General features: G+C 37.3%; 1 protein-coding gene across 1 annotated transcript in view; it reads left to right on the top strand.

Annotated features, from left to right (window-relative positions):
* Positions 1-25,526, top strand: part of MALRD1 (MAM and LDL receptor class A domain containing 1) — a 243,807-nt gene that overhangs the window by 59,468 nt on the left and 158,813 nt on the right. The window contains exons 16-18 of the mRNA XM_086740250.1: positions 10,868-10,955; positions 13,720-13,896; positions 16,326-16,503. Coding sequence (XP_086596376.1) covers positions 10,868-10,955; positions 13,720-13,896; positions 16,326-16,503 — 443 coding nt within the window. The remainder of the gene's footprint in view (positions 1-10,867; positions 10,956-13,719; positions 13,897-16,325; positions 16,504-25,526) is intronic.

Below are 25,526 nucleotides of genomic sequence, written 5' to 3'. Positions count from 1 at the left end.
AACTCAGCCATATTTTACTTCTTGCATGCAGCTTTGTTGGAAGAGTGCACATACCTTTTTGTTGTTCCAAAGAGAAGTACTGTTTCCTAGCGTGAAAAGCAATGTGAGGAGACCGTGTTTCAGCCTGTTAGAGTTGCATATCAGCACAAGCAGCTAGGACTTCTCCTTACCACTCACAGTGTTGTTAGAAGGAAACAGGTTCTGAACAGTTTGTGCTGTTTCACCTCTATATCCTAAGAAAACAAATAAAAGTAATCATGTATTTGCCCTTAAGCTGGAACATTAAGCTGAAAAAAAAAAATTAAGTAGAAATGTTTGACCCTTTCTAGAATACTTGGGTAAAGAGTATTCCTCTTAGAAAGAGAGATGGTTTAGATGTAACAGAGAAACATAAAATCAACAGTGTCACAGAGAAGCTGCATCGAGAATGATCATTAATGATTTCTCTGAATGCAGAGAATGAGAGATACTCTGTGAAATTATTAGGCAAGACAATCAAAACAAAAGGAAATGTTATTTTAGGGTGGTCTGTTGTGCAGTTCATTGCCGAGGGATGTTTTGGACACAAGGAAGTATGAATGGGATCAATAAGTAACTTGGCAAATTATCAAAATGAAAGTCTGTTAAGGGCTACTAACACAACAAAGAGGCTGTGATCTCCCACCTGTGATAGACAGCCAGGAGTCATAGAATCATAGAATGGTTAGGGTTGGAAGGGACCTTCATCTAGTCCAACCCCCCTGCAAGGAGCAGGGACATCCCCGACTAGATCAGGTTGCTCAGAGCCTCATCCAGCCTGGCCTTGAATGTTTCCAGGGATGGGGCTTCTACCACCTCTCTGGGCAACCTGTTCCAGTGTTCTATAACTTGCATTGTAAAAAATTTTTTCCTAATTTCCAATCTAAATCTACTCCCCACTATTTTAAAACCATTACTCCTTGTCCTATCACAACAGGCCCTACTGAACAGCCTCTCCCCATCTTTCTTGTAGGCCCCCTTGAGGTACTGGAAGACCGCTATCAGGTCTCCCCGGAGCCTTCTCTTCTCCAGGCTGAACAGCCCCAACTCTCTCAGCCTGTCCTCATAGGAGAGGTGCTCCAGCCCTCTGATCATCTTTGTGGCCCTCCTCTGGACCTTCTCCAACTGGCCCATGTCCTTCTTGTGTTGGGGGCTCCAGAACTGGACACAGTACTCCACGTGGGGTCTCACCAGGGCAGAGTAGAGGGGGAGAATCACCTCCCTCAACCTGCTGGCCACGCTTCTCTTGATGCAGCCCAGAATGCGGTTGGCCTTCTGGGCCACAAGAGCACATCGCCTGCTCATGTTAAGCTTCTCATCCACCAGCACTCCCAAGTCCTTCTCCTCAGGGCTGCTCTCAATCCATTCTCTGCCCAGCCTGTATTTGTGCCTGGGATTGCCACGACCCAGGTGCAGGACCTTGCACTTGGCCTGGTTGAACTTCACAAGGTTGGCACAGGCCCACCTCTCCAGCCTGTCAAGGTCCCTCTGGATGGCATCCCTCCCTTCCAGCGTGTCGACAGCACCATGCGACTTGGTGTCATTGGCAAACTTGCTGAGGGTGCACTCTATCCCACTGTCCATGTCTCCGACAAAGATGTTGAACAGGGCTGGGCCCAACACGGACCCCTGAGGGACGCTACTCGTGACCGATCTCCACTTGGACATCGAGCTGTTGACGACCACTCTCTGAGTTCGGCCATCCAGCCAACTCCTTATCCACCGAGTTGTCACTTTCACCCTTATTAAACCAACTTTATTGTTGTCAAGTGTTATTAGCATCCTGCCTTGATTTGATTGTCTGCTTGCTTCCTTGTTCAGGGCCTGATTGTCAGTGCGTGCTGACACACCAGTAGGAGTTTGTTAATATCTAGTTGGACAGACATATATATTTCACTAAAATCTGGTGTTGAAGTAGCTCTGAATTTATCAAGGACTTCTCTTAGATGTTTATTACATCTCTAATATCCACTTGTGATCATTTTTCTGTTATTGCTTTTTGATCCATTCCCTGGTAGCAATTTTCACATAAAGATTTTGTCATCATAGATTTCCACTCTGGTAGCAGCTTCAATTTCAGTTTTCAATTTGTCATTCCTTATCTTCCTTCTCCTACTCTTCTCCTTTGCACTTTCCCTAATAATCTGCTGAGATTAGTATTCAGGGATTCTTTTTTTCTTCTCCTTCTTTTGTGTTGTCCTTTAAAGGTTACCTGATGATTTTTTTACTTCTTACTCCTCCAGTTCTACTCCAAGTGCATGGATATCAAGCCATATTTGCTGCAGCTTGGTAGCTCTCTTTCAGCGCAGGAACTATTTTTCTTCACCTCTGATCTATGTGTTGGCTTCTTTCATCCCTGATACATGCTGGCATGTTATATACCCTTTTCTGAATATACATGGTGCTTTTGGTTTCTGTTCTGATTATAGTCATAATTCTCAGTTTTACTTTCACTGTGGTAATGTAAAGCCTATGGTTGCTGGCTGATCTGTACAGTTCAGTATACATTTGCTTCTGTTTATTAATTGGCTGATAGATTAATATTGGCAGGGAAGAGTTTTGTAATCCTTCGCTGATCATAGAATCACAGAATTATTTGAGTTGGAAGGGACCTTTAAAGATTGTCTGGTCCAACCCCACTGACATGGTAAGGGACGTCTTGCACCATGTCGTAGTTGAGCCCCGATCGGGACCAGACTACGCAGTCTCTCTCTCGCTCCCCCCACCCTCCGAGAGAATAGGGGGAGATGATATAAGAAAAACGGCTCAAGGTTTGAGATAAGGACGGGGAGAAATCCTTAAAGTTACCGTCACGGGCAAAACAGACTCAACTTGGGGAAAACTATTCATTTATTTCTAAAATTAGCAGGAGAATGAGACAGGGAACAAGATAACCTCCCCCCACCCCTCCCTCTTCCCGGGCTTAACATTATCTCTACTACCTTCCCCTCCCGAGCGGCACTGGGGGGAAAAGGGAATGGGGGTCGCGGTCAGTTCATCACGCGTTGTTTTACGCCGCTGTATCATCGTCGGGGGAAGAACTCCTCGCATTCCTCCTCTGCTCCAGCGTGGGGTCCCTCCCACGGGCCACAGTACTTCGTGAAACTGCTCCGGCGTGGGTCATCTCTTCCACGGGGTGCAGTCCCTCTAGAACAGCTGTCCCAGCGGGCCCTCCACGGGCCACAGCCTCCTTCAGGCCTCCACCTGCTCCAGCGTGGGGTCCTCCACGGGCTGCAGGTGGATCTCTGCCCCTCCGTGGACCTCCATGGGCTGCAGGGGGACAACCCGCTCCACCATGGTCTTCACCACGAGTTGCAGAGGAATCTTGGCCAGAAGCCGTATTACTCCTCCCCCTCCTTCTTCACTGACCTTGGCGTCTGCAGCCGTTCCTCACAACAGGCTGGCAGACGTCTCTCAGGATCCTTTTTACATCTTATTCACTTCTCATCTCCTCTCCACTTCTTGCAGCCGGGCTGGGCCGAGTTGGGCCCAGTCGGCTGCCCGGCGGGAGGCCAGAGGGTGAGGCCTGCAAGGCCCATGAGGCTCGCGCCTCCCCCTCTCTGCCCCCCGCTCAGCTGCTTCACATCTTCTCCTCCCCTTTTTCCTGTTTTCCCCTACTTAAATACGTTATCACAGAGGCGTTATCACGGGACATTCTGCTACCAATTGGCTCGGCCTTGGCCAGCAGCGGGTCCGCCCTACGCCCGGCCGAGTCCACTGAACAAAGGGGAGCGACTTCTAGCAGTTTCCTACAGAAGCTACCACCTTAGGCCCCCCCTCACTAACAAAACCAGAACACACCAGATGCAAGGTTGCTTAAAGCCCTGTCCAACCGGACCTTGAACAACTTGACTGCATTGAGTCATTTGAATTTGAGGGGAGTCAAGTAAACTAGGAATTTTACTTTCCTAAAAATTAAGAGTAGTGTCTTAAATTTGCTGTTGATATTACTGTATTATGTATTAGGAATTGCTGAACAGGAAAATTAGACTGGATAACTTTGCAAAGAGAAGGAAAATGTTAGTGATATTTTTCTCATTCCTTTGCTGGATCTAGAAGCTGTATTTGAAACAGTAAGAAGAAGATCACAGGAAGGCAGTACTTCGTTGAAGCTTTAATTAAGTTTCCTTCCATAGTTCTATGTTTTGCGTCAAACACAGGAGTTTTTTGTATCATTTTTATGACCTTGTTGTATTTATTGAGGATACTTATAGCAGAAATAAGAAAAAAAAAAGTAGAAATTCTACTCCCACTTGAATTATATAGCAAAACTCTCATTATCTTTAATGAAGACAGGATTTCGTGGCAAGTTGGATATTCCAATTATATCCCTATGTTGTTGTTTTCTTATTTTGGAGGTTAAGGCCATATGCGTGGCTGTAGGAGCAGCAATTATGTATAAGTTACTGTCTCAGTCAGGCAAAATCCTTTGGATAAGGAAAAGTCCACATCTTTAGGCAAAAGATGTAATAGTGACCTCCTTGCTCACTAGCATTTGCTACTAAATAGATAATTGATTGGGTTACTGGCACAAGTGTTTTCATAAGAATTTAAAAGAAAGCAATTCCTGTCTTCTCTCAGGATACTCCTTAGCTCAGCATGTAAGAATTGCCTTAGCAGTAAGCATTGCATAGATCAGATACAAGACTATCCATGAAGACTCCGTTCAGACTTCACTGGATAGAGATGTGGAGAGGTCTTTATGCAGCCCTTGAGTTCTTGACATGCTCCAGGGTATGAGAGGCAGGGACAAAAGTACTCAGGTCAGAACAAGCCATCCTGTTCAATGTGGGACACATCTTTTAGGATCATAAGTCCCGGGAATTTGTAGTAGCTCAGCCAGATTCATGTAATTAATTAATCTATATACGTAGTTATTTATTTTAACATCTGGGGAAATGATGGTTTGGAGAAAAAAATCTATGTAGTGTATAAGTGTGTAAGTTGCTGAATCTAGCAGCACCCTAGCAGCAAAAACCCAATTATGGTAAAGGAGTGGTGATGACATTCTGTCTGAAAGTAGTTCAGGGTACTGTAATTTCAGTGGAGTCAGTAAAGGCTGATCATGAAGGAACATCATTAGCCTTGTCATTACTTTGCTATTCCCTTACTACAACTCATTCACTTTTGCTTGTATGTATCCTTGTTAAAACAGCCTAACAGTTAGATCCAGCCTTTGGATCCTTGAACTGTCTGTAAAATTAACCACAAGGCTATTAGAAATGACTGATGCTCTTAAAAAACTCCCTAAATTCACATAGGAATACTAAAGAGGCTTGTACCTTAGATGTGGGAGAAAATATACAGTATCTTTTGGGGGGTTTTTTTTTTGGACTGTATTTGGCCATTGCGCAGATAATATGGATGTTTTAATATTATCTGTGAGTATGTCCTTATCTGTCAGGTATTTTCATTACTTAGTGATTTTTAAATCATTAAAAAAAAATCATAATCCATCCTTTTTAGAGAAAGAATACATTTACATTTTTAATATTACAAAACCTAGGATTGCTAAAGAATATGTATGCATTTTGGACCCCTGTAGCCAACTGAACAGGAATTAAATTAATTTTGAGACTGAAAAATATCTTCAGATTTAAAGGGAGTTTTGTCTGGTTTCCCATGTTTTTTTGTTGGTTTTGGTATGGTTTTTTTTTAACACTTCGTATTTACAGTCTGAGTTGCTTTTGAAAATAATGTCATTTTCCTATAATCTTGTGAAATAGAGGAGACTTCTGTAAATTTTTGTAGATTAAGTAAAAAATAACCATGACCTTAGATTGGATTAAATATAGCATTATCATTATATTTACTAGATAGATGTTCCCCAAGTGGGCAGGCTAACCATGTTGTTTTATAAAGCTGGAATCTCAGAAATTTTTAGGCACTGACTATATACTGCTTCTGCAATAATTCTTCCAATGTTAATATTATGAAGTGAAAACAGTGGAGTCCTGCGTCCTTAATACAGTAAAGTACTGACTTCTAGAGCATGTAAACAGTTATTAATATTATGCTTGTCAGCAGTCCCACCGACATCAGTGAAGAGTCTGAAAAAGGATAGAAACGTGATTCTTCCCTGCACTTCAGAGAAATGCTTAGAAAAACATCATAAATCAGCATGAGGGTTCACAAGCTTATACTGAAGTGTGATAAAGTGCTTTACTGACCTAGAACTAGTGTTTTTTAGTATCTTGTAAAACCAAGCACTGTAATACATCAGATACTTGACATAATATTTTTCATATTTGATGTGTGTGTCCTTAAGATCATTGGTAAGAATTCATTTGGACGCCTTTGTGAAAGACCTTTATTTCAACTTTTGAAGTCTTGAGACATTAACTTCTGATGCTTTTTTGATGGACCAAAAGGAAGGTGCTGATGGGCTTTGAAGATGGGCGGTGGAATCTCAAGGTTTTTTACGTGTGTTGTTAAAAAGTTGTGGTGACATAACAATCTTTCCAGCAGCTGAAGGGCTGTCTTGACTTGTGCTTGCATCTGGGGGCAGAAGGGCTCCACGTATGTGTAGCAGCCCTGATTATCTAGTAATTCTTCCACGAGGGGAATGCTGTGGCACCCCTTCTGCCAGTGCAACCAGATTTTTTTTTCCCACAGGAACCCATGGTGCAGAAGGTCTAGAGGAAAAGTTCAGTGCCATGTAGTCAGGAAGCAATTACTGGCAGTCTAGATGAGAGCTTTGGTAAATGGTCTCAGGTTCCACAGTGCCTGCTCCCTTGATGGCAGCTGAGGAAGCAGAGACATAAAAGCGAGGACGAATAAATTACCATGTTTGGACTCACTTATCAAAGAAGCCAATAAGTCTTAATTGACATGAACTAATAACTTAAGAAATCAAAATTAAATCTAAATTTCTTAGATTATTTTTAGATCTTAGATTTTCTAAAAAAAAAGTTTGTATTTGCTTTGTAAATATTTTCCCTTTTTAATGTAATTCTTGAGACATCATCCTAGGAATATGTTCATATGTTCTTGAAAAAATCATCGTACAGTGAAGACTTATTGTGACATGATTGTTGGATGAAGATATCTTGATAAAAAGGAGTTTTTAAGTAGGAATTCTTAGTACAGATTTCATACAATTCGTAGTTCTATGGCTTGTCCTTTATCTGTAATTACAAAAGTTCTATCATCTCATAAGAAATTGGTTACTTTTCTTGATTAAAAGTTGCGAGACATTTTCCTTTATTAAAACCTAACATTAAAACATAGAGTAGTTTACTTCAGAGATATGCTGTCAAATATATTCGACTTTCAATCCTGCATTTGCTTTCAGTAAGTTATGACAAAAGTTTTTGATGACAAATTGTCCTGTTGGTTACTTTTACTATTATCCACTTGTGTGGTTGTTCTTTCCTCTTCAAACCAAATCATAGTTTCTTGACAGAAATAATCGTAGCAAAGCTAGTCAAAATTAGCATGCTCTAACTACTAAAAAAATCACTAAGTAACATAGTTAACAGTTACTGTGACAAACAGAGATATTGTCTGGCTATATTACTAGGTAAACACAGTACAACTAATATTATTGTTTCCTAGACACACAGAAATCTTAGAATTATGAATATCTCTCAATTTTTGGAATTAATTTCAATAGTTTAAACTATACGTGTATGGAAATTAAGATTTTATTTCACTAACCTTCAGTGGGAATTGGCTAGTGACAGAAATGAGCATTACTGTAAAAATGGAACATTTATACAGAACAGTATTACCTTTTGTAATTCCTCTATTAACAGTTGTCATAACGGTCCTTCACCCTTCAAAAATCTGTCTTGTTCAAAACCTTAATGGATCAATCCTTTTCTGTATACAGAGTGTCTTTCAAATAGATTTTGCTTTTCATGGAGTTTTTTTTCTTCTTTTTTTATGTAGCATACCTTTTGCTACCTTTATAGATTTCATTGAGGCTGCCTCTCTAGAGTTCTGAAAACTGGAGAAATTGGGAAATATTTATCCTCATTCAAATAACAAATGAGATGTGAAATGAGCTTCATGGTAGATGAGTTCCCTGGAGGTTGTTTAATAATAGCTTATGAAGTTTGCAGAATTTCAACTGGCAAATTAATTTTAGTGGTCAATGTTTAAACACAGCTGCAAAGAGACTAAGTTTTATACAGCAGCACTAACTCATAAATTGATTCTCAGTTTTAAGTCTATACCTACACCTCTGTTACATTTTCTGTTACTTACTGATTTAACACTATATGCAAAAGTGTCAGACTCCTCAAGTAAGTACATAAATAAATATAAAAAACTTTAATTGGAGTGGGGAGATTTTGAGTAATACTGTCATAATCATCATCATAACAATAAAGTAGTATTCTGAATTTAATTATTCCTGCAGAAATGTGCCCTGCCACTTCTATCTTTGGATATTTTTATGCCCTTAATAAAAGCATTCCTTCTTAAGGTACAGTAACGCAACCTCCTCTAGGGAAATGTTGATGAAAGATAATCATGGAATCATAAAATCATAGAATAGTTTGGGTTGGAAGGGACCTTTAAAGATCATCTGGTCCAACCCCCCTGCAAGGAGCAGGGACATCCCCGACTAGATTAGGTTGTTCAGAGCCCCATCCAACCTGGCCTTGTAAGTTTCCAGGGGTGGAGCATCTACCATAGTACATAAGGATGGCCTCAGATCGTGTGAATGTCATGGCTAGGGAGATGTGCACAGGGAGCTATGGGAAGAGAAACCCCTGGACCTACTGGTTAACACCCATCAGAGCACAGCACAATCATATAGAAAAATTGTGTGGTTTTGAGGGCACTTGCATTTGTCTTAGCAATAACTGTGTAAGTTGAGTTAACAAACTCTGCCTCTTTGTCTATATTGTAGCTTATTTATGAGTAATTCATTATGAGTAGTTAATGATTCATGCTCTGAAAACAAATTTAAGATTTTATTTAAACTACTATGTGTTTGCCAGTCAAAATTACACTGAAAGGAATTTTGACATTTTGGAATAATAAATTTTCTTGCATGGCATTTCCAAATGATAGATGTCTTGATTTGTCCTGTTTCTAAGCATTTTTATGCTATTGGTATCAATACTGTAACATTGCCCTCATTTACTGAGGTAATATTGTAGAGACTATTTGTGGGTATTCTGAGGGAAAAATAAGAATCCCATACTAAGACAAGAGCAATAAGAAGCAATGCTGTCTCTTACTGTTGTCATTCATATTAGATAAATGCTAAAATAGCCCATCATCAGCATATATATAGTAAGTGACATATATCCATCTTCTTTTAGCCTACTCATTTATTTTATCTAAATAGACATAATCTATAAATGAAGCATAATCATTTTTACTTGTTCTGATGATTTCAGCATCAGTAATAAATCTAGTATTCACACGCAAGTTCAGAATAGCAGAAACAAATTTATCTTACTTATTCAGTGTTAAGGCCATTCCTTGCACCTTTTAAATATCTTTTCCTCCTGTTACACATTAATAAATTTAAAGTGTGGCTTCTAAAAGCTCTGCATACATCCCAGTTGAACAAAGCTTCTTAGTGTGTAGATGAATTCCCTTATTTGCCTCAAGTTACTGAGAAGCTTGTTTAATACACAGTGCTGATTTCTGAAACTGGAAATCCTTTACAGGACTTCATTTACTATAGGACAAAAGAAATGCTGAAATGTAAAATGCAAGCATATATTTTTGAAATTACATTTAATATGAGACTATTTCCAAAATGTCAATGATATTTGACCAAAAGAATTGAGACACCTATCTACACAGAAGCATGTTGCATCTTTAAGTTCAGAGCAGTGCTTCATTACTTGTTGAAAATAAATTTTCTTTGCAAATAAAATTGCAAATAAGTAAATTACAAAAATATTAGAACTAACAGTACTGTGAATAAGTATTTTTTGCCACTATTTATACTTCATTCCTTTGTAGGAATTGTCGTTGAACTGAGGAACAAATGGTTAAAAATGTATTTGAAATTTTATGCAGCATTCCAGAATAATCTGGAAGCTTAAATGTGTGTGTGTGCACAAAAAGCAACATAAGTATTTAAAACAAAGACAAAGAAATAACTTTAACATTTGAACTCTGTTGAATCAGCAAAAAACATTATTTATCTTTTAAAAAATTATATGGTTTAAGGAAGCTTTATTTTTTTTAATGAATAGGGATCAATTAAATTAAGATAAATTAGTTAGATTAAGAAAATTTTTACTAAATCTTTCCCCAATCACCTGTTTGGATTTTTACCATTCAGCAACAGTCAGAAGAAAAGAGGCTTATTCAATCATCCAGAGAGTATTTCGCAAATACTAAGCTCTCTCATTCTTTGACAGTAGAGAAAGTAAGCGTGTACAGTATTCGCAGCTCTAATGAAATAGTAGAATATTTTTCTTTGAAAGGTTCCATAGCACATGTCTAACCTGCTTAATTATTTTCGTCTCAGTGGGATTTGTATAAGGGTATATAATCTATTCACATGAATGTTATTATAATTAATCATGATTAATGTTATTACAACAAGTACCAAAGGAGCTCATCACAGTACGCCACTTATAATAATGTCTTGTCATCGTTTATATCACAATGATGTTTCAGTGGATTTACATGATTGTGAAGCCAACCATTCTGTTATCGTTCACTGTGATTGATGTGGCCACCAATGAAAGCTGATAATAATTAGTCTCTCTCATAACGTGTCACTAAATAGAATATATCCCTAGAACAAATTTAATCTCATTTTAAGTGTGGAATGTGGTAAATTACTTCTCTCTCAAATGAAATATTTAATGAGAAGTGGAAGTATACCATAAACTGAAAAAAGCTTTTGTAATTCTTATTTCCCTAGATCTTGGTGAAAGGTACTGTAGGAGACGGTTTCACTGGAGACATTGGACTTGATGACATGTCTTTTCTAGGCTGTACTCTCTATAATGGTAAGAATAGAGTTAAAGTGCACATCTCCTAGCTGTGAGCTGATTCTCTGTCATTTGTAAATATTGCTATGGGAAAAGCAAAAACCTGATTAAACTGTGACTCCTACCTGACAAGGAAATCCAGACTTGTTTCCCTGCTTCTCAGACCGTCGTGTCCAGGCATCAGCACAAAATAGTTTCTGCTGTGCACATAAGGTCCAAAAGAGATCCTCAGTAAGAAGTATGCGACTTCCAAACTCTTTAAGCTCTTGGTTCCCAGAAGGGAAAAGAAACTTAACTGGGTGTAGACTGACCTTTCATTCAGTAAACTCAGTTTGATACAGCCTTCCGCCTCTGAGCAATAATTCTTAATGTTTATACTGTGCCAATTGCTTTCATGTTACTGCACACAAACAGTTCAGGTGATAGAGCAGCCTGTCCTCAGAAGACATTGCTGCCTAGAGTAGTACAGTATCTACAGAATTGTAAAAATGTCATATCCCAAAATACATGTACTTCAAGACACCAGATTCCAGACTTGTCACTTCACCACAGAAGGGATTTTAAGAGGAATAATGTTAGCTGCAGCAAGCATTACAGTGTTATATATGGTGTGACAGCTGATGTACAGTCATAATAGGGCTGTAGAACAGCAAAGAGTTTAGACTAGTGTCTGTCTATTAATATCCTAGCACCAACTATAAAACACCCTAGTGCAGATGCGTTTTATTCTGTTACTCCAAAAATTTCCTCTAGAAATAATAAGGTCTACTAGGAATATCAAGTGTATATGGCATGTTTCTTCTGCTAATAATTAGCTCACATTTTACCAGGTTTATACAGTGTACAACATTTATTATAACATTTTTAATATAAAGTTTTATATGAATACTCAGTTAATGTACAATGCCTTATATTCAAGGAAAAAAAAACTTTAAAAGAAGTAATTAGAGAATCCCTACATGTTCTCAAATGAGGTACGGAAAAATGTTTTTAAAATAAACATGAAGAAAGTTGAAAAGTACAGAAAGTCAGAGTTTCAACGTTCAAAAATAAGGAGAAAAAAAAAGAGCTAATTTTGTATGGAAAGAGAAATAAAAAATACTCCGGTATAATGGTGGACAGAACTGGATTGAATACATTTTTTTGTGTGTTCTGTACAGTTTTAAAGCAGTCTTAGTATTGAGAGCAATTTTTGAAACACTCCAGAGTCCTGCCTCTGTTTTACCTACTCTACGTCATAAAAAAATCCCAGCAACCGAAAAAGAGTCAAAGAGACTATGGGAGTAGTTTGCAAATTAGTCAATAGCTATGGCATATTCCACCATATTTAGAGAAACTTGGATCAGGGAAAAAAAGCAGAGCTCCCATGTCCCTGCACCCTAGAATTAAGCACTAGCTGCCCAGTTGCTCTTGTTCCACTTTCAATAACCAAATACTGACCAAGGAGAGGTGGGCTTGATAGCTTGGTGGTGAAGCCCCTCACAAGCAGTATTAAATATGTCAAAACATGAGCATACTTCTTGCTCTTAGTAAAGTGGTATTTCATAAACTATAGAAAATGAAATATTTCTAAAGAGTGAAAGGAGCAGATTCTCCTTTCTTTTCAGGTGTCATAAAGCTTATGGTACTTCAAAATTTCTTTTCCTGTTCCAGTGGATTAGGAGCAGAGACATGAATGTGGCATTTATATTTAAAAATTTCTGACCAATAAGGTCCTCATCATTATTACGAGTTGGAGATATAGTTATTGTTTCATGCAATTTTTCCTTCAAAAGGTTCCTTCCCCTAAGTCTTTTCTTTGAGTCTTAGGATATTATGTGAGTATCATTCATTTGGTTGGTGTGTAATTCATTTGATGTCATAGATGTTCTTTCTGCCTTATGAAATAGAAATGGCTCCTGCTCGTGAAGAATTTCCTATCAGTCTTAGGACTCCAGGCCTCAGGGGGGGAAAAAAAATAATTCCTTGCTGTCCCAAACACACTTTATATGAAATTATTCATGTGTACTTTTCAGTTAACTCAGGTGTATTGCTCAGGTGCATTGTGCACTACAGCTAGTAATTTTGTAATGATTAAATTTAAAGAAGGAGTTATATAATGACAATTCCTTTTATGGCCAATAATAGCAAGGGTTTTCAAGAAGTGAGAGTTAGTCTGAAGAAACGTGCATAGTAAAGAATAGGAGGAAAGGCAAACACAACTGATTTGAAAAAAGTGATAATGGATTGAATGTAACATAAAGGAAGTGGTAGAACAAGATTATGATTTCAAAATAATTGTTCTAATGAGAATTTTTTTTTTTGCAGTGATGAAATTGCAAGGTAAGAAGGTAGCATAGTAATTTCCACAGACACTTGCAGTAATTAATGTGCTAAAAAAAAGGCCATTACCATTGGAGTAATCTGTTAGCCTTGATTCACAGGGAAACTAAGTTTTTGTGATTGTTCTGTTAGTGTCTGTGGCATTATTTTTTTTTTAAATGACTCACTGACTTAATCCAAATTTGAAAGACAGGTAAGAAGTGTAAATAAATTCTTGCAAGAGTTGAGGATTGTATGAAAGGTTGTTGACTAGTATGACCAGCCTAGTGCTTTCCACTGAGGAAATGTTCAATTCAGTTCCTGCTGGGCAGCATTTAAGTCATTCAACTTGGCCACCCACACATGTTTCCAGTAAAGCTATACCCTTGACAAAGGGTGGGAGTGGCAAGAGGAGAAATCATTATAAAACTATAATGCCTTAGTTCCATCTTTCAACATTTTGTTGGTTTGTCTTTCAAAGGAAACTTGCCAACAATCTCTACAACTACTTCAGGAACTTCAGTTCCTGCCACGCTCCCCATGAACAACTGCACAGAGAAGGAATTTGTTTGTAGAGCCTCTGGTCTTTGCATCCGGATGATCCAGAAGTGTGATTTTAGACCTGACTGCTCTGATAAGTCTGATGAATCAGCTTGTGGTGAGTGTACTAAATTTTGTACTTGGCTACCTTACTATTTGTGACTGTTAAACACATTGCTTTAACTACTCTGTATTTACCTTTGCAATTGATATTAGAACCTAGATGCTATTTTTAACATGATTTTCCCTAGAAAAATAATAACATTTTGCTCTTAATGTGGGAATCTGAGATGTTATGCACTTTCTACCTTCTAATGGGCTGATACAGACTTGCCATTCCAATTTAACTTACTACTGAAATGGGGGGGGGCGGAGAGAATCCTCAGTTCCCAAATGATTGGTAGCTATACATGACAACTTTTTAAAGAGAGCAGACTTGCTCACATTAAATGACCTATGACATATTTAAGTTTTTCTAATGTTCACTAGTCCGGACTGGAAGAGAGAGTAACTTTACAGTCTCATATATGGGGTGCACATCTGGGAGACCTGGGTCCACTTCTTACCTGCTTCAATGAATATGAGTTTGGGGATTTTTTTTAATACAAATTATTTTAATCAGGAGCAATGATTTTGAAATTCAACAAACTCCACACAAAAGTGAATTCCAGCCTGCAAATTCCTAAAGCTCTGATAGTCAGATGGGAACACTGGAATTGGAACAATGGAGAGGGTCACCATATGTTGTCCTTAGAGGTCTAAGACATTTGTTGATTGCTTCTGAGTTGCAGCAGTTCACACTATAGCATTTGGGAAGAAACTGTCAATGACTTTGTTTTGCCTTAAAGAACAGTACTTTAAAATATTGCTGTACTGAAGCTGATTAATGAGAGGGATAGACATCTAGAGACAGTGACCTCATCAGCCTTTGCAAGTTAAATTATTCTCACTGAAGATCAAAACTGCATTTACACATTGTGTAGCAAGCTCAATCACCTCTCCCAGGGCTGAGTACTTGAGGAGGAAAAGTAGTGTTAGACTCCTTCTACTTATTTCTTATATGGGAATAACTCTGGAAGAAATAAATCTGATATAAAAATATGATTGAGTAATTTCCTATAGCGTGAAAAAAATCACCAACTGTTGAAATTCTGCTCTGAAAACTAAATGTAGAGCCCTTTGGATGGAACTTTTTTTTTTCCTCTCAGAAATTTACATTACCTTACAAAACATACTTTCCTTCTGAGAAACATAAATACTGTGGAGAATATACTTTTGCATATTTTCTCTATGTGAAGTCTCCCATCACTACAGCAATGGCGGTAATTTATCACTCAAATGACAAAGCTGGAATAGGAGTTAAACATTTCCTGACTGAGGGCAGAAATATGTTCTCAGAAAGGCGTTCTCCATCTCAGAGGCATTTGAAACACAATGTGTATAAGACATGTTAAAAAGAGGAAATAAACACTTAATACTACGCCACTCATCATTCTCAGGAAACCTCACCAATCTTTATATGGGTAACTCATGAGATCACACTGGCTGCGGTTTGCTTCCTTACTGGAGATACACAAACTACAAATCAAAACTCAATCCCTCCCTCATATACCATTTTTAGCCTCCAAGGAAGGAAGCATCAGACATATTCTCCTAACACGCTATGATTTCTTGATGTAGAAGTTACCTCAGCCATGCTAGCATTTGAGCTTTGTGGGTTAAAATAAATTCTTGTTTCCCTGCACAATTCTCACAGCAGTTGCTTAGACTTGACTATAATAGCCTCTTTCAAAGTTCTGGAGAGTGACAAGACTCACCTTGGATCACCTAGACAATGTTTCTGCAAAATATTCAGGAAGATGTACTGGATAATAAATATATTCTTTACAGAAATGGAAAATAAGTGGGTTTCTTTCCCCTAAATACTCTTACAGGGTATGCATTGTGGGGGAGGGACAGTAGTGACCTCACTTTTCTTGTCCATTTGCTCAGGAATCAGAACTGAGGCACAGGGAGATACATATTTACTTAGTAAGATTCAGTATTTGACACCATTACCAAACACCCACATTATTATGTGGCTTTCAGGTATTGTGTGGACTGCTTGAAAAATTTATCTGGCTTTTTAGAGTTTTGGTCATGGTCTTTTACACAATGTGCAATGAGTTGCTGGTGTCTTCAATCTACAGGACTGAAGAAAGTACCATGCAGCAGCTGGCAGATTTGTGGCTGGTGAAATTTACATGCATTTCAGTGTATGTCACATAACAGATTGTTAGAATGGCCTGAAAGTTGGTCTATGAAGGTAGATACTGAGGTGCAAAAGAACGGCTGTATTCCCAACATTCCCTAATAGAAACGAACATAGAAAATATAATTGATACTTTATATAGAAAGGAAAAACTATGCATGTTAGCACTGTATGAGTATTCATGGATACTATAAATTGAATCCTTTTTATTGTCATGTTGTTTGCTTTATCATAACATCAATTAATGAGTTCAAATTTTTATATAAACATGAAGTATTCACTGTTTATCTCTAAAGTTACGGAAGTCTGCGACTTTGAAGATAGAAACCTGTGTGGATGGTATCAACCAGCCTTGGAAGAGATGTCAGGAAATGATTCCATCCATATCACAAATGTATTCAAGTGGGAACTTGGAAGAGGGGCAAATCTGTACCCTGGGCAAGAAAAACACTGCCCATTAATTGATCATACTACGTGAGTACAATTATTCAGGTACTTGAATCCTTCTTGAACCGTGTGAGTTTAGCCATGTGTGGATTGTTGGGGCAAAACCTGCTCAGTTCGCAGTATTGGAGCTGTTTACTGATTTATTAATAGCGTGTAATTAACCCACAATTAGTGAAGTAGACATACAGGATCAATAGCATCAGAACAAGAGATTAATCAAAATGCAAAATGTTAATGAAGAGATACAAATTTCTAAACATCCTTCTGTAAGAATTTCACAAAAGTTTCAGCACCTCCCCATCGAGAGAAACACATGTGCACCCCCTCTTCTCTTGTGAAATACATGCATGTTCCCCCTTATGGAAAAGCAAGTTTGGAGACATGTCTGCTCCAGCTTTAAGTCTACACATGCCACTGCAAACAATCTGTAAATACATACTCCATGAGAAATCAGCCCTCCTTGCAGTATCCCAAACTGTCAGCCCACCTGCTGGATGCAGGCTATTTGCAGAACCCAGTGGAGATGATACTCTGTCTGCTCTGTGCAGTGGTTGTGGCACCAACAAGATGGCCTCTGGCATGTCTGCTGCTGTTTCCGCTCAATAATCTCTCTGCACTATTAGAAATTTTCATCCTACTTTTATATTTCTTTTCAAACTGACTCCTCCTTTATTTGAAAGTTGTCTTTGCAATTCACTGACTACTGCTTAATTTAGTTGATGGTGGCCATCACCTTGATCAGCTTTGGACAAATACCTTCTCAGATGTTCTTTATTAACACAGACAGTGTACGCTCACTTTTCTAGCTTACTAGCTATTGTTATCCCAGCAGATTTGCCAAAGGGTGGGCAGTACAAGTTGCCCCAGCAACGGATGTTCTGAATTCTGCTGTCATTTAATGATTAACTAATACAGTTCAAAATGACTATACTTAGAGTTAAATTGAATTTAGTTGATATTTTACCATTTTTCTGATAAATGATATAATTTCATCGTAAAATTAAAAATATTTCTGTCCTCTCAGTGAAGATTTCTAAATTAATTTTGGATTCTAGGTTGTTTGTTTATAATAATTACTAACTCCTCACAAAGACATTCGTTTGATTTGTCTCAAGGAGCAAAAACTAGCTTTTTTCCATGGAGTTTGGATTCACTTGTTTTTTGTTTTGTTTTGTTTTGTTTTTTTAAAGTAAGAAACATGATTTAGAAAAATGTGTTAATGCAATTTATATTTCAGTTAAAAGTAACAGTTAAGATTTATTGAAATAAAATCCCTACAGGTGACTAGCGAATGTACTAAGTACAAACAACTTTCAGTGTCATAAAATTCTATTCATCTAATAAGGAAATTTCTGTACAACATCATCATTGTGAACAGAAAAATACTCGTCTAGTTTGAGTAACAAGCATGTTTACTTTCTGCGACAGTAGTCCATAGAGTGTAAAAATTGACTTTAAATTAAAACCATTCCAACAGATTTTTTGTTATATTACTACTGGTTTAAAATGAATCATATTAGATTTACTCAGTCTGAAAGTAAAGCACTATATATCACTATAAATTAAATATCACTTTAAAAGAATCAGTTCAATATGTTAGTTTTACTATGTACTTCATTAAAATCGCTGTATATTTTTACTAAAAAAAAAAACCAACAAAAAATCCTCAGTCAAGAATAGCAAAAAAAATTTACTAATCTAATTGTTTCAAAGTTTCTACATTATCTATAAAGGAAGTGTATTCTGTAAAAAAGAGCAACTATTTATGATAAATTGGGTGCCAAGTCTTTCACTGACTGCTATTTAATCATTACATATTAGCCCATAACAGCACCGTATATATATACTTAGTAAATCCTCTCACAGCCTTTCCACTGCGGATTTGCATTGGCACAGCGATACTTGAAATTGTATTATTGTTTTTCAACGTATTTTCAGAGTTTAATACAACTAATAGTGTATCGAAAAGGACCGATGAAAAGAGAAAGTAAATGATTCATAGAGATTGCAGTTTTCAAGCAACGCTGAAATGTATTGCTGTTGTGATATTTCACATGAGATGTAATTTGATTGTACTGTTTCCCCATTCCCTTTGTTTATTGGCCTATAGAAAAGAATGGGGGCACTATGCTTCCAAATTACAGCAAGAGATGCAGAGCAGCAGTTTTGTTGAATTAAAACCCTGCAACATTTTTTTTTATTTTCTCATGCATTTTCCCCAAATTTCCATGGAGTCAGAGGAGAGAAGCTGTAATACTGTAATCCTGTGAGTTTGCTTATTAAAATAAAACACGCAGGATTGTGCATAGAAATGTTTACATTCATCCTGATGTAAGAGTGGGTGACAGTGCAGCTTACAATGAGTTCTTTCAGCAGAAATACCTGTGAATAGTTGGCAATTCAAACCATCTGCTTCCCACAGAATATGTATTTGGGCTAGCCACATGTAGGCTGATGAATTGCAAGGTGGAGGGGTGAGTCTTTGAAGCTGTAATTGCATTACTTAAATGAAAGTAACGACTTCAGAAATGGAGGACAGAACAGCTTGTGTGTGCGTATATAAGCCCAAGGCTGGAGGAATAGAAGCCGCTATGGGATTCTGCTGTGGCAACCTGACAGTCCTTGGCTTGAGCTGGAGAAAGACTGGCACGTGTTCTGCAAAGAGCTAGGTGACATTGTTATTTTGTGCTGAAAAGACTATTATGCGTATATGAATGTAGAGCTCTTATGGCGTGTTTCTACATTTAGCAAATGGGAATTCTCTATGGAAGTTAGGATTCTAAATGCTATAATAATGAAACTACCAATTTGTGTAGGCTTAAACAAGTGTATAGAATAGACAGCAACAAATGGATAACTCCATAAATTTATTTCTATTTTAGGGAAACGGGTTAGTGATGTAGCAAATTCTTTGACATTATTAATGATATTTGGGTACAACTGTTATTTGAAAACTTTGTAGACACTTAATTGATATGATAATTCATACACAACTCTGTCATCAAAACTAATGAATCAAACCAAAAAAAGGATGCGGAATTAAAATTCTAAGCTCACAAGATAATTATCGCTGTATAAATAGCTCTCTTGATAATTATATGTTTAACACATCTGTCTTGCTTTTGTGTCTGCTTTTCAAACAATCATTATCAGACTCTAGCACAGGAAAAATTAGAAGAAATTAAAAGCTTTAGGTAATATAGTTAAGATCAGCAGTTTTTTTCAGCTCTCAAGGAATGTTTTAAAGTTAAGAGTCCAAGAAATTCAAAATAGGTGAAAAAAAGTATAATCCCAGAGGACACCACTCATTAAACATTGGAAAAGAGAAAGCTGAATCTAAGTACTTGAAGGCACTTCTTTTTTTTTCATATTGCATCTCACTTAGCTGGTACAACCAAAATCCAAAAATATTTCTATTATATTGCTCATACAAATCACCCTTGTTCTGTGCCGTTGAGCCTGACAGAGAAGAGATAATAAAGGAGCATTGAAATCTACATTGCAATGCATTTTTGACTGCATGGTAAATACTAGGTAGTCTCCAAAATAGTTAAGTTAAGGAACAGCTTGTGTGAAGGGGTCAGAGACGTGATCAACTATGACCTGGAAAGTGTTGTGCAAGGAATGTTGAGATAGCTTTGTATGCACAAAGCTTTATTTAAAGCATCCATAGCTGGATGCATGGACTGTAAAGGTAAGATTTTCTCTTTGTGGATAAACAAAGGAGATAGAGGGAAAACTGTCTCCAGTGGCCAGACAGCAAGAGAAGCAATAGGGTGTTTCAGAGATGAGGATCCTCTTCCACACAGCATATATCTTCCTATACCTCTTTTTGATAGCAGTTACATAGTTTTTGTCAGTACTGAACTGTCTCAGAGATTGTGAGGTGCAAGGGCATGTCACAACCCATAAGAACAACAAAGGGAGCGACCTCCTAGTGCCTAGGTGGAAGGGTGTAAGGCTGGAAGTCAAAGGCAAACTGTAGATTTGCAAATGGGAGGATGAGAGGAGCCAAGGCTCCCCCTCATCCAGTCACTGGAATAGCTGCCTTGTGCTACCAAAAAGACAGTTGGAGCTCTCAGTCCTCTTGACACTCCCAGCATGGGCAGCTACTTCCTTGACAGTTACAGGAGAGCTTTATTGAAGTTGTCTTGTCTTCCCACTAGCTGCATGACAGTTCTTCATTCTTCCTTCCAGACACCTTCTGAATTCGAGGAGTGCTTTATATCTGAAAGCAAACCTTTTAAAATCCTTTTCTGATACTGGGATAGCTTTGTCCATGTGATATTTAGATATAGCCCTTGAGACACTTGTGTGCTATATGAAGATATCTCATTCAAAGGCTAAAAGATGACTTTTACACTTGGATTATCCTACATGTGTCTCAAAAGTGCACATACTCTCATATGGAGACAATAGCTTCTCTAGAGTGACTTGGGATGCAGAAGTTGCAGGAAGATGCTCACAGTTAGCCCAGCAGATATTTAAAGCACATATTCTCTTACAAAAGTGATTCAGCCAAACATTTTTCTAAACTCATAAACTTAGCCTTTCTATCTAACCAGGAAGATCAAAGTAATGTATTTCTATTTTTGTATTTATTATTATATTCATGTTTCTACAAATAATTAAAGACTTACTGAAAGTCTTGACTAGGTCAAGGAAATAGATAAATAGAGACTGATCCCCCAAGTCTCACTGCTCTGATAAAGGATGCATAGGATGTGATAAATGCAAACTAAAGCCACTGTCTTGTCCAATTTAAACCATCACCTTGAGCTTTTATGGTCCAAATTTTCCTAATATGTCTGCTATCCCACAATCCTTGTCCTTTGGTCAAAAGACTTCTTCTTTTGGATGTCATCTAGAGTCCTTCTGGGTTTTTTTTTACCACTAGACTGGAGTTTCTGTCTGTACAGGAACACACCTGGCTTAATAGTAGGTCATTAACTTGGCAGATTCTGGACAGATGGTGTTGGAGAGCTGAAAAATAATGCTTTAAATGTGTAACAGGACCAACACTTTTATGGAGTTCCAGTTTGCTATATAAATGCTGCATAGTGTTTATGGACTTATATATCCAGGAAAAATTGAAAGGAATGTGGGAGCTGCTGCTTTTTGAATTTCAAATTTTAGTATTGTGTGCTAATCATTGGAATGCTTATCCCTCTAAGAAAACTGAAATTTTTCTCTCTGGTTTGCCTTTTCTGTTTGTTTGTTTTTCTCATTGTTGCTGAGATTTGGAAGGAAATCACAACTCTTTAAGGAAATTGAGTTGTTTGTTTTCTAACTAGATTTAGTTTTCACTCTAAACAAAAAATAGAGTAAAGGATATTTTATAAGTCCACCTAAGTGCTTAGTCAGAAATTCTCAAACAAGAAGATACATAGATGAATTAACACTTTAAAAACTGAGAGATGTCCAACAATTAATTAAATCAGGGCTTGAACTTTCTGTATGGGAAAGTTCAGCTGATTAATATTTGATCCGCTTTCAGACATTACAACAATTACTCCTGCAAAATGCGTAATTCAAAGCATTTTTTTGATAATACTACCAGATTTAAGCTGGACCTAGTTTTCTGGATAAGCCTCCAACTTTTTTTTAACGCACCTAATCTTCCCCTCAGTACTCATTCCCATTTAGTATATGCAGTTTCCTGTGTTCTTCTGAATGCTTTAAAGGAGGAAATACAGTGAAGACTCTTTTATGTATGCCTATTCTTTGGTAACTACATTTTAAAAGATACTTGAAATATTAAGCTATTAACAAAGTCAGGTATGGAAATGTAGCTTAGTTGCTTATGTTGAATTTTTTATATCCATTAAAATGTTGTGAATTTCCCTCTGAAATTAATTAGGATTATTGCACTGGCAGAGGAATGTCTCTGTATAGGGAATGCTTGCAGTACAGAGGTAAAATTAATTATTTTCAAAGGGTAAATATCAAGATTTTAATGACACGTATTGTAGCTGCCAACGAAGAGGTTTTCCATGGGATAATTTTCCAAATGAGCCTGAGATCTTGCAGCTACTTGCAGGGGAGCATGCATATATTCTGTTGAATTTCAGTACTTGCATAAGATCTAAATTGAAAAGTGAATTTATTCACTCTTATAAGTGTTGAACAGTATCTTGTTCTACACTCATTACCATCCACTTCTTGAGGTCTCATTTGAAAAAAAAAAAAAAGAAAAAAAAAGAAGACAAGAACTTTTATGGAATAGGAAAGAAAGGAATTTAAGGAGGGGTCAGATTATTAAATTTCACAATGAAGAAACTACAACCTTGGCTGAAGATAGCTCAAAGAACAAAGATCGGGGGTGAGGAAGAGAACAACTGCTGAGCAGAAAGTTTTGGAATACCTTGAGACTGTATATTACTTACTGGTTTAAAATACATGTGGGACAGCTAGGAAATCCTTCACTTTGAAAGTTACAGCTAGACAAACTGAACAGGTGATTACATGTACTTTATCTGTCTCTGATACAAAAGATGTATCCATAGAAGGTGCAGGTCTTCTAGCATGCGAACTGTACACGAATAGGATGATTTCTTATCACTTTCTTCAGACTTTTCTGCCTATAGAATATGCATCTCCTTGCAGATTCCATGCAGGTTGCCATACCAGACATCTTAAAGAATTCAAGATGGAGAGATTGCTTTTCTCTGTGAGTAAACATGATGCAAGTTAATGTCAGCTGCAGATACTAGAAGAAAGCTTTTTTTTTCTAAACAATGGATAGGTCACCAGTATATCAGTCTTGTAGTCCTAAGTGTAAAAATTTCCATAATAGGAGTGAAGGTGTACAAGGATGCTCTACACACACTTATCCAGCCCCTTCTGATCCTTCCATTTCCCCTTACTTTCCCACACGTCTTTAATATCTTTGCAATCACATACTGCCACCATGTTTAATGGCTAGCGCTCCATGAAGTGTATCATACAGGGGATTTTCATTCAATTTACTGGTTTTAGATGTAACATTACAGCAAACAGTGAAACATGGGTAAAAATTTGTAATGACGCCTGCTTTCTTAGGATGCACTATAGGACCAGTGGTATCTAGACAGAGATGTGATTTTGATCTACCTTCGGGACAAAGTCATATCTGACAGAACACATCAAATAAGAGATAGATGTTTGAATTTAATTATAGGGCTGATTGTACTCTACCACTGTTTCAAACTAATCTCACTGAGAGGCCTGGACATGATACTGAATGCTCTGGGAAATATGAAGGCTGTAAGTGCTATTGCTTTTTAGAGCTCTTTATCATTCTGCTTCTTACAGCACCTCTTGAATGCTGCTGTGAATAGAATGCGGACACTCTTGGACCACTGAACGCATGAGTTCCCAGTAGCAGAGTCAATTCTGAATTTGTAAATATTTTTGCAAACCCTAAGACAATGGATATTCTTTTACTTCCAGAAAAGACTCTGGTAGAATACTCAGCGCTGAAGAAAAAAAAAAGAAAGCAAAAATTGCTTCATTGAAATAACATCTTTCTTCAGCAGAAAGGAGGGAAATAAATGAATGTTCCAGATGCAGTCTTGCTTGAAAGATCTGTAACTATGTAGTTTTCAAAGTTTTCAGTTATCACTTGTGGTACATGCAGTTTATTAGGAGAAGCAGTTTTAACAAAAGTGCTCTAGTACTTTTTATTTTGAGATTATGTCTGCCTCATTGTCCTAAGGCTTGCATACATGTTACTCTATTTTTTGCTTATTTTCTGCAGTAGTTCATTTCCAAATATTTATGCTACTGTCTTAAGGATGATGTAAACGCATGCGGTAATTATAAAGATATCTGAATTGCCAGGATACAGTAATAAGAGAAGTGCTTCAGTAACACTTCTCTCATCTGCTTCTGAACGAAAAGAAAAATAAGATTGTGGAGGAGATCCGGATTTCCCCAGATCATTACTCTTCCTTCTAGAAGAGTCCCTGTGGCCTTTATCAGCAGTCCTCAGGTTTCACCTGTAGCATATCTGACCTACACCAAACTAAGGTCTACCCCATATTTTAAGATATAAGTTTTTAAAAGATGTTGTTCCTCCTTCAAAAATATCTATTTGCATGTGACTTAGAAAGATAAAATTTTGCTATAAACTACCGGGCATTTCTTTTATAAGAAAGAAAGACTATAATTCTGCTGAGTAATTATTTCTATTTTATGAGTGGCAGTAGAATATCATTATCAGTACTTTCCTGCGTGTATTTGATTTCTACCTAAAACTATGTGCGTAGGCAACCCATCCCGTACACTGCAGATTTTTTTATGTCAAAGTCTTCATTTTTCAGTTATGAATTATATGTACTTCATGTTCTCCAACTAACACGTGAGAAATTATTTCTTTTCCTGCATAAGTTCCTTCATTTTACAGGATCTTTCAGTACTTCACTTTAACGAAAACAAATGTATTAATAGTTTAGAGCTGAGAATCATCTTTCCTAGCTGGAGAGAAATTACTGGAATAATTCACTTCTGTGTCTTTTGACATTTGCAGATATTTTACATACTAATCTTTACTAATATCCACAAATACAAAGATTCTCTCATTCTTACATGCTAGATAAGGTTTTGGGAAACCTCTGAAAAGTGTGTGATGATTACAGGACTGAACTGTGACTGATTAACTAGTAGAAGTGCTCCCCTCACTTCTGACCCATGGGGAAGTGCTAGAATTGCACTTTGCCCTGCTGAAGAAAACAGCCTGGGATTTCTGTACCAAAATGTTTTACAAGTATCAGAATTGTCTCATGTTTTCATCTGCCAAAATATTTAATATAGTTTGCCATGGCTATAGCAGTTGCCTTTTTAATTTCTTTTTTTTTCTGGTGTGGCTCTGGGGTAGGCAGAAGCAGTACTCTGCATAACAAGCAATGAACCAGCCACTGATTTTTAAGGATTTTTGAAGGGCTGATTTGTGTCAATGGTTATTACTAGGTTTTAATTTTCCTATGAAGCAAAAATGTAATGGTCTTAAACATCAAGAAAAAGAAAGAGATGGAAAATTATTTTAATTTAAATATAGCCTTCAGATTAAC

Source organism: Chlamydotis macqueenii, chromosome 2 (genome assembly GCF_036417535.1).
Source record: "Chlamydotis macqueenii isolate bChlMac1 chromosome 2, bChlMac1.mat, whole genome shotgun sequence".
Classification (NCBI taxonomy): domain Eukaryota; kingdom Metazoa; phylum Chordata; class Aves; order Otidiformes; family Otididae; genus Chlamydotis; species Chlamydotis macqueenii.
This window is presented reverse-complemented; position numbering and strand designations above follow the sequence as displayed.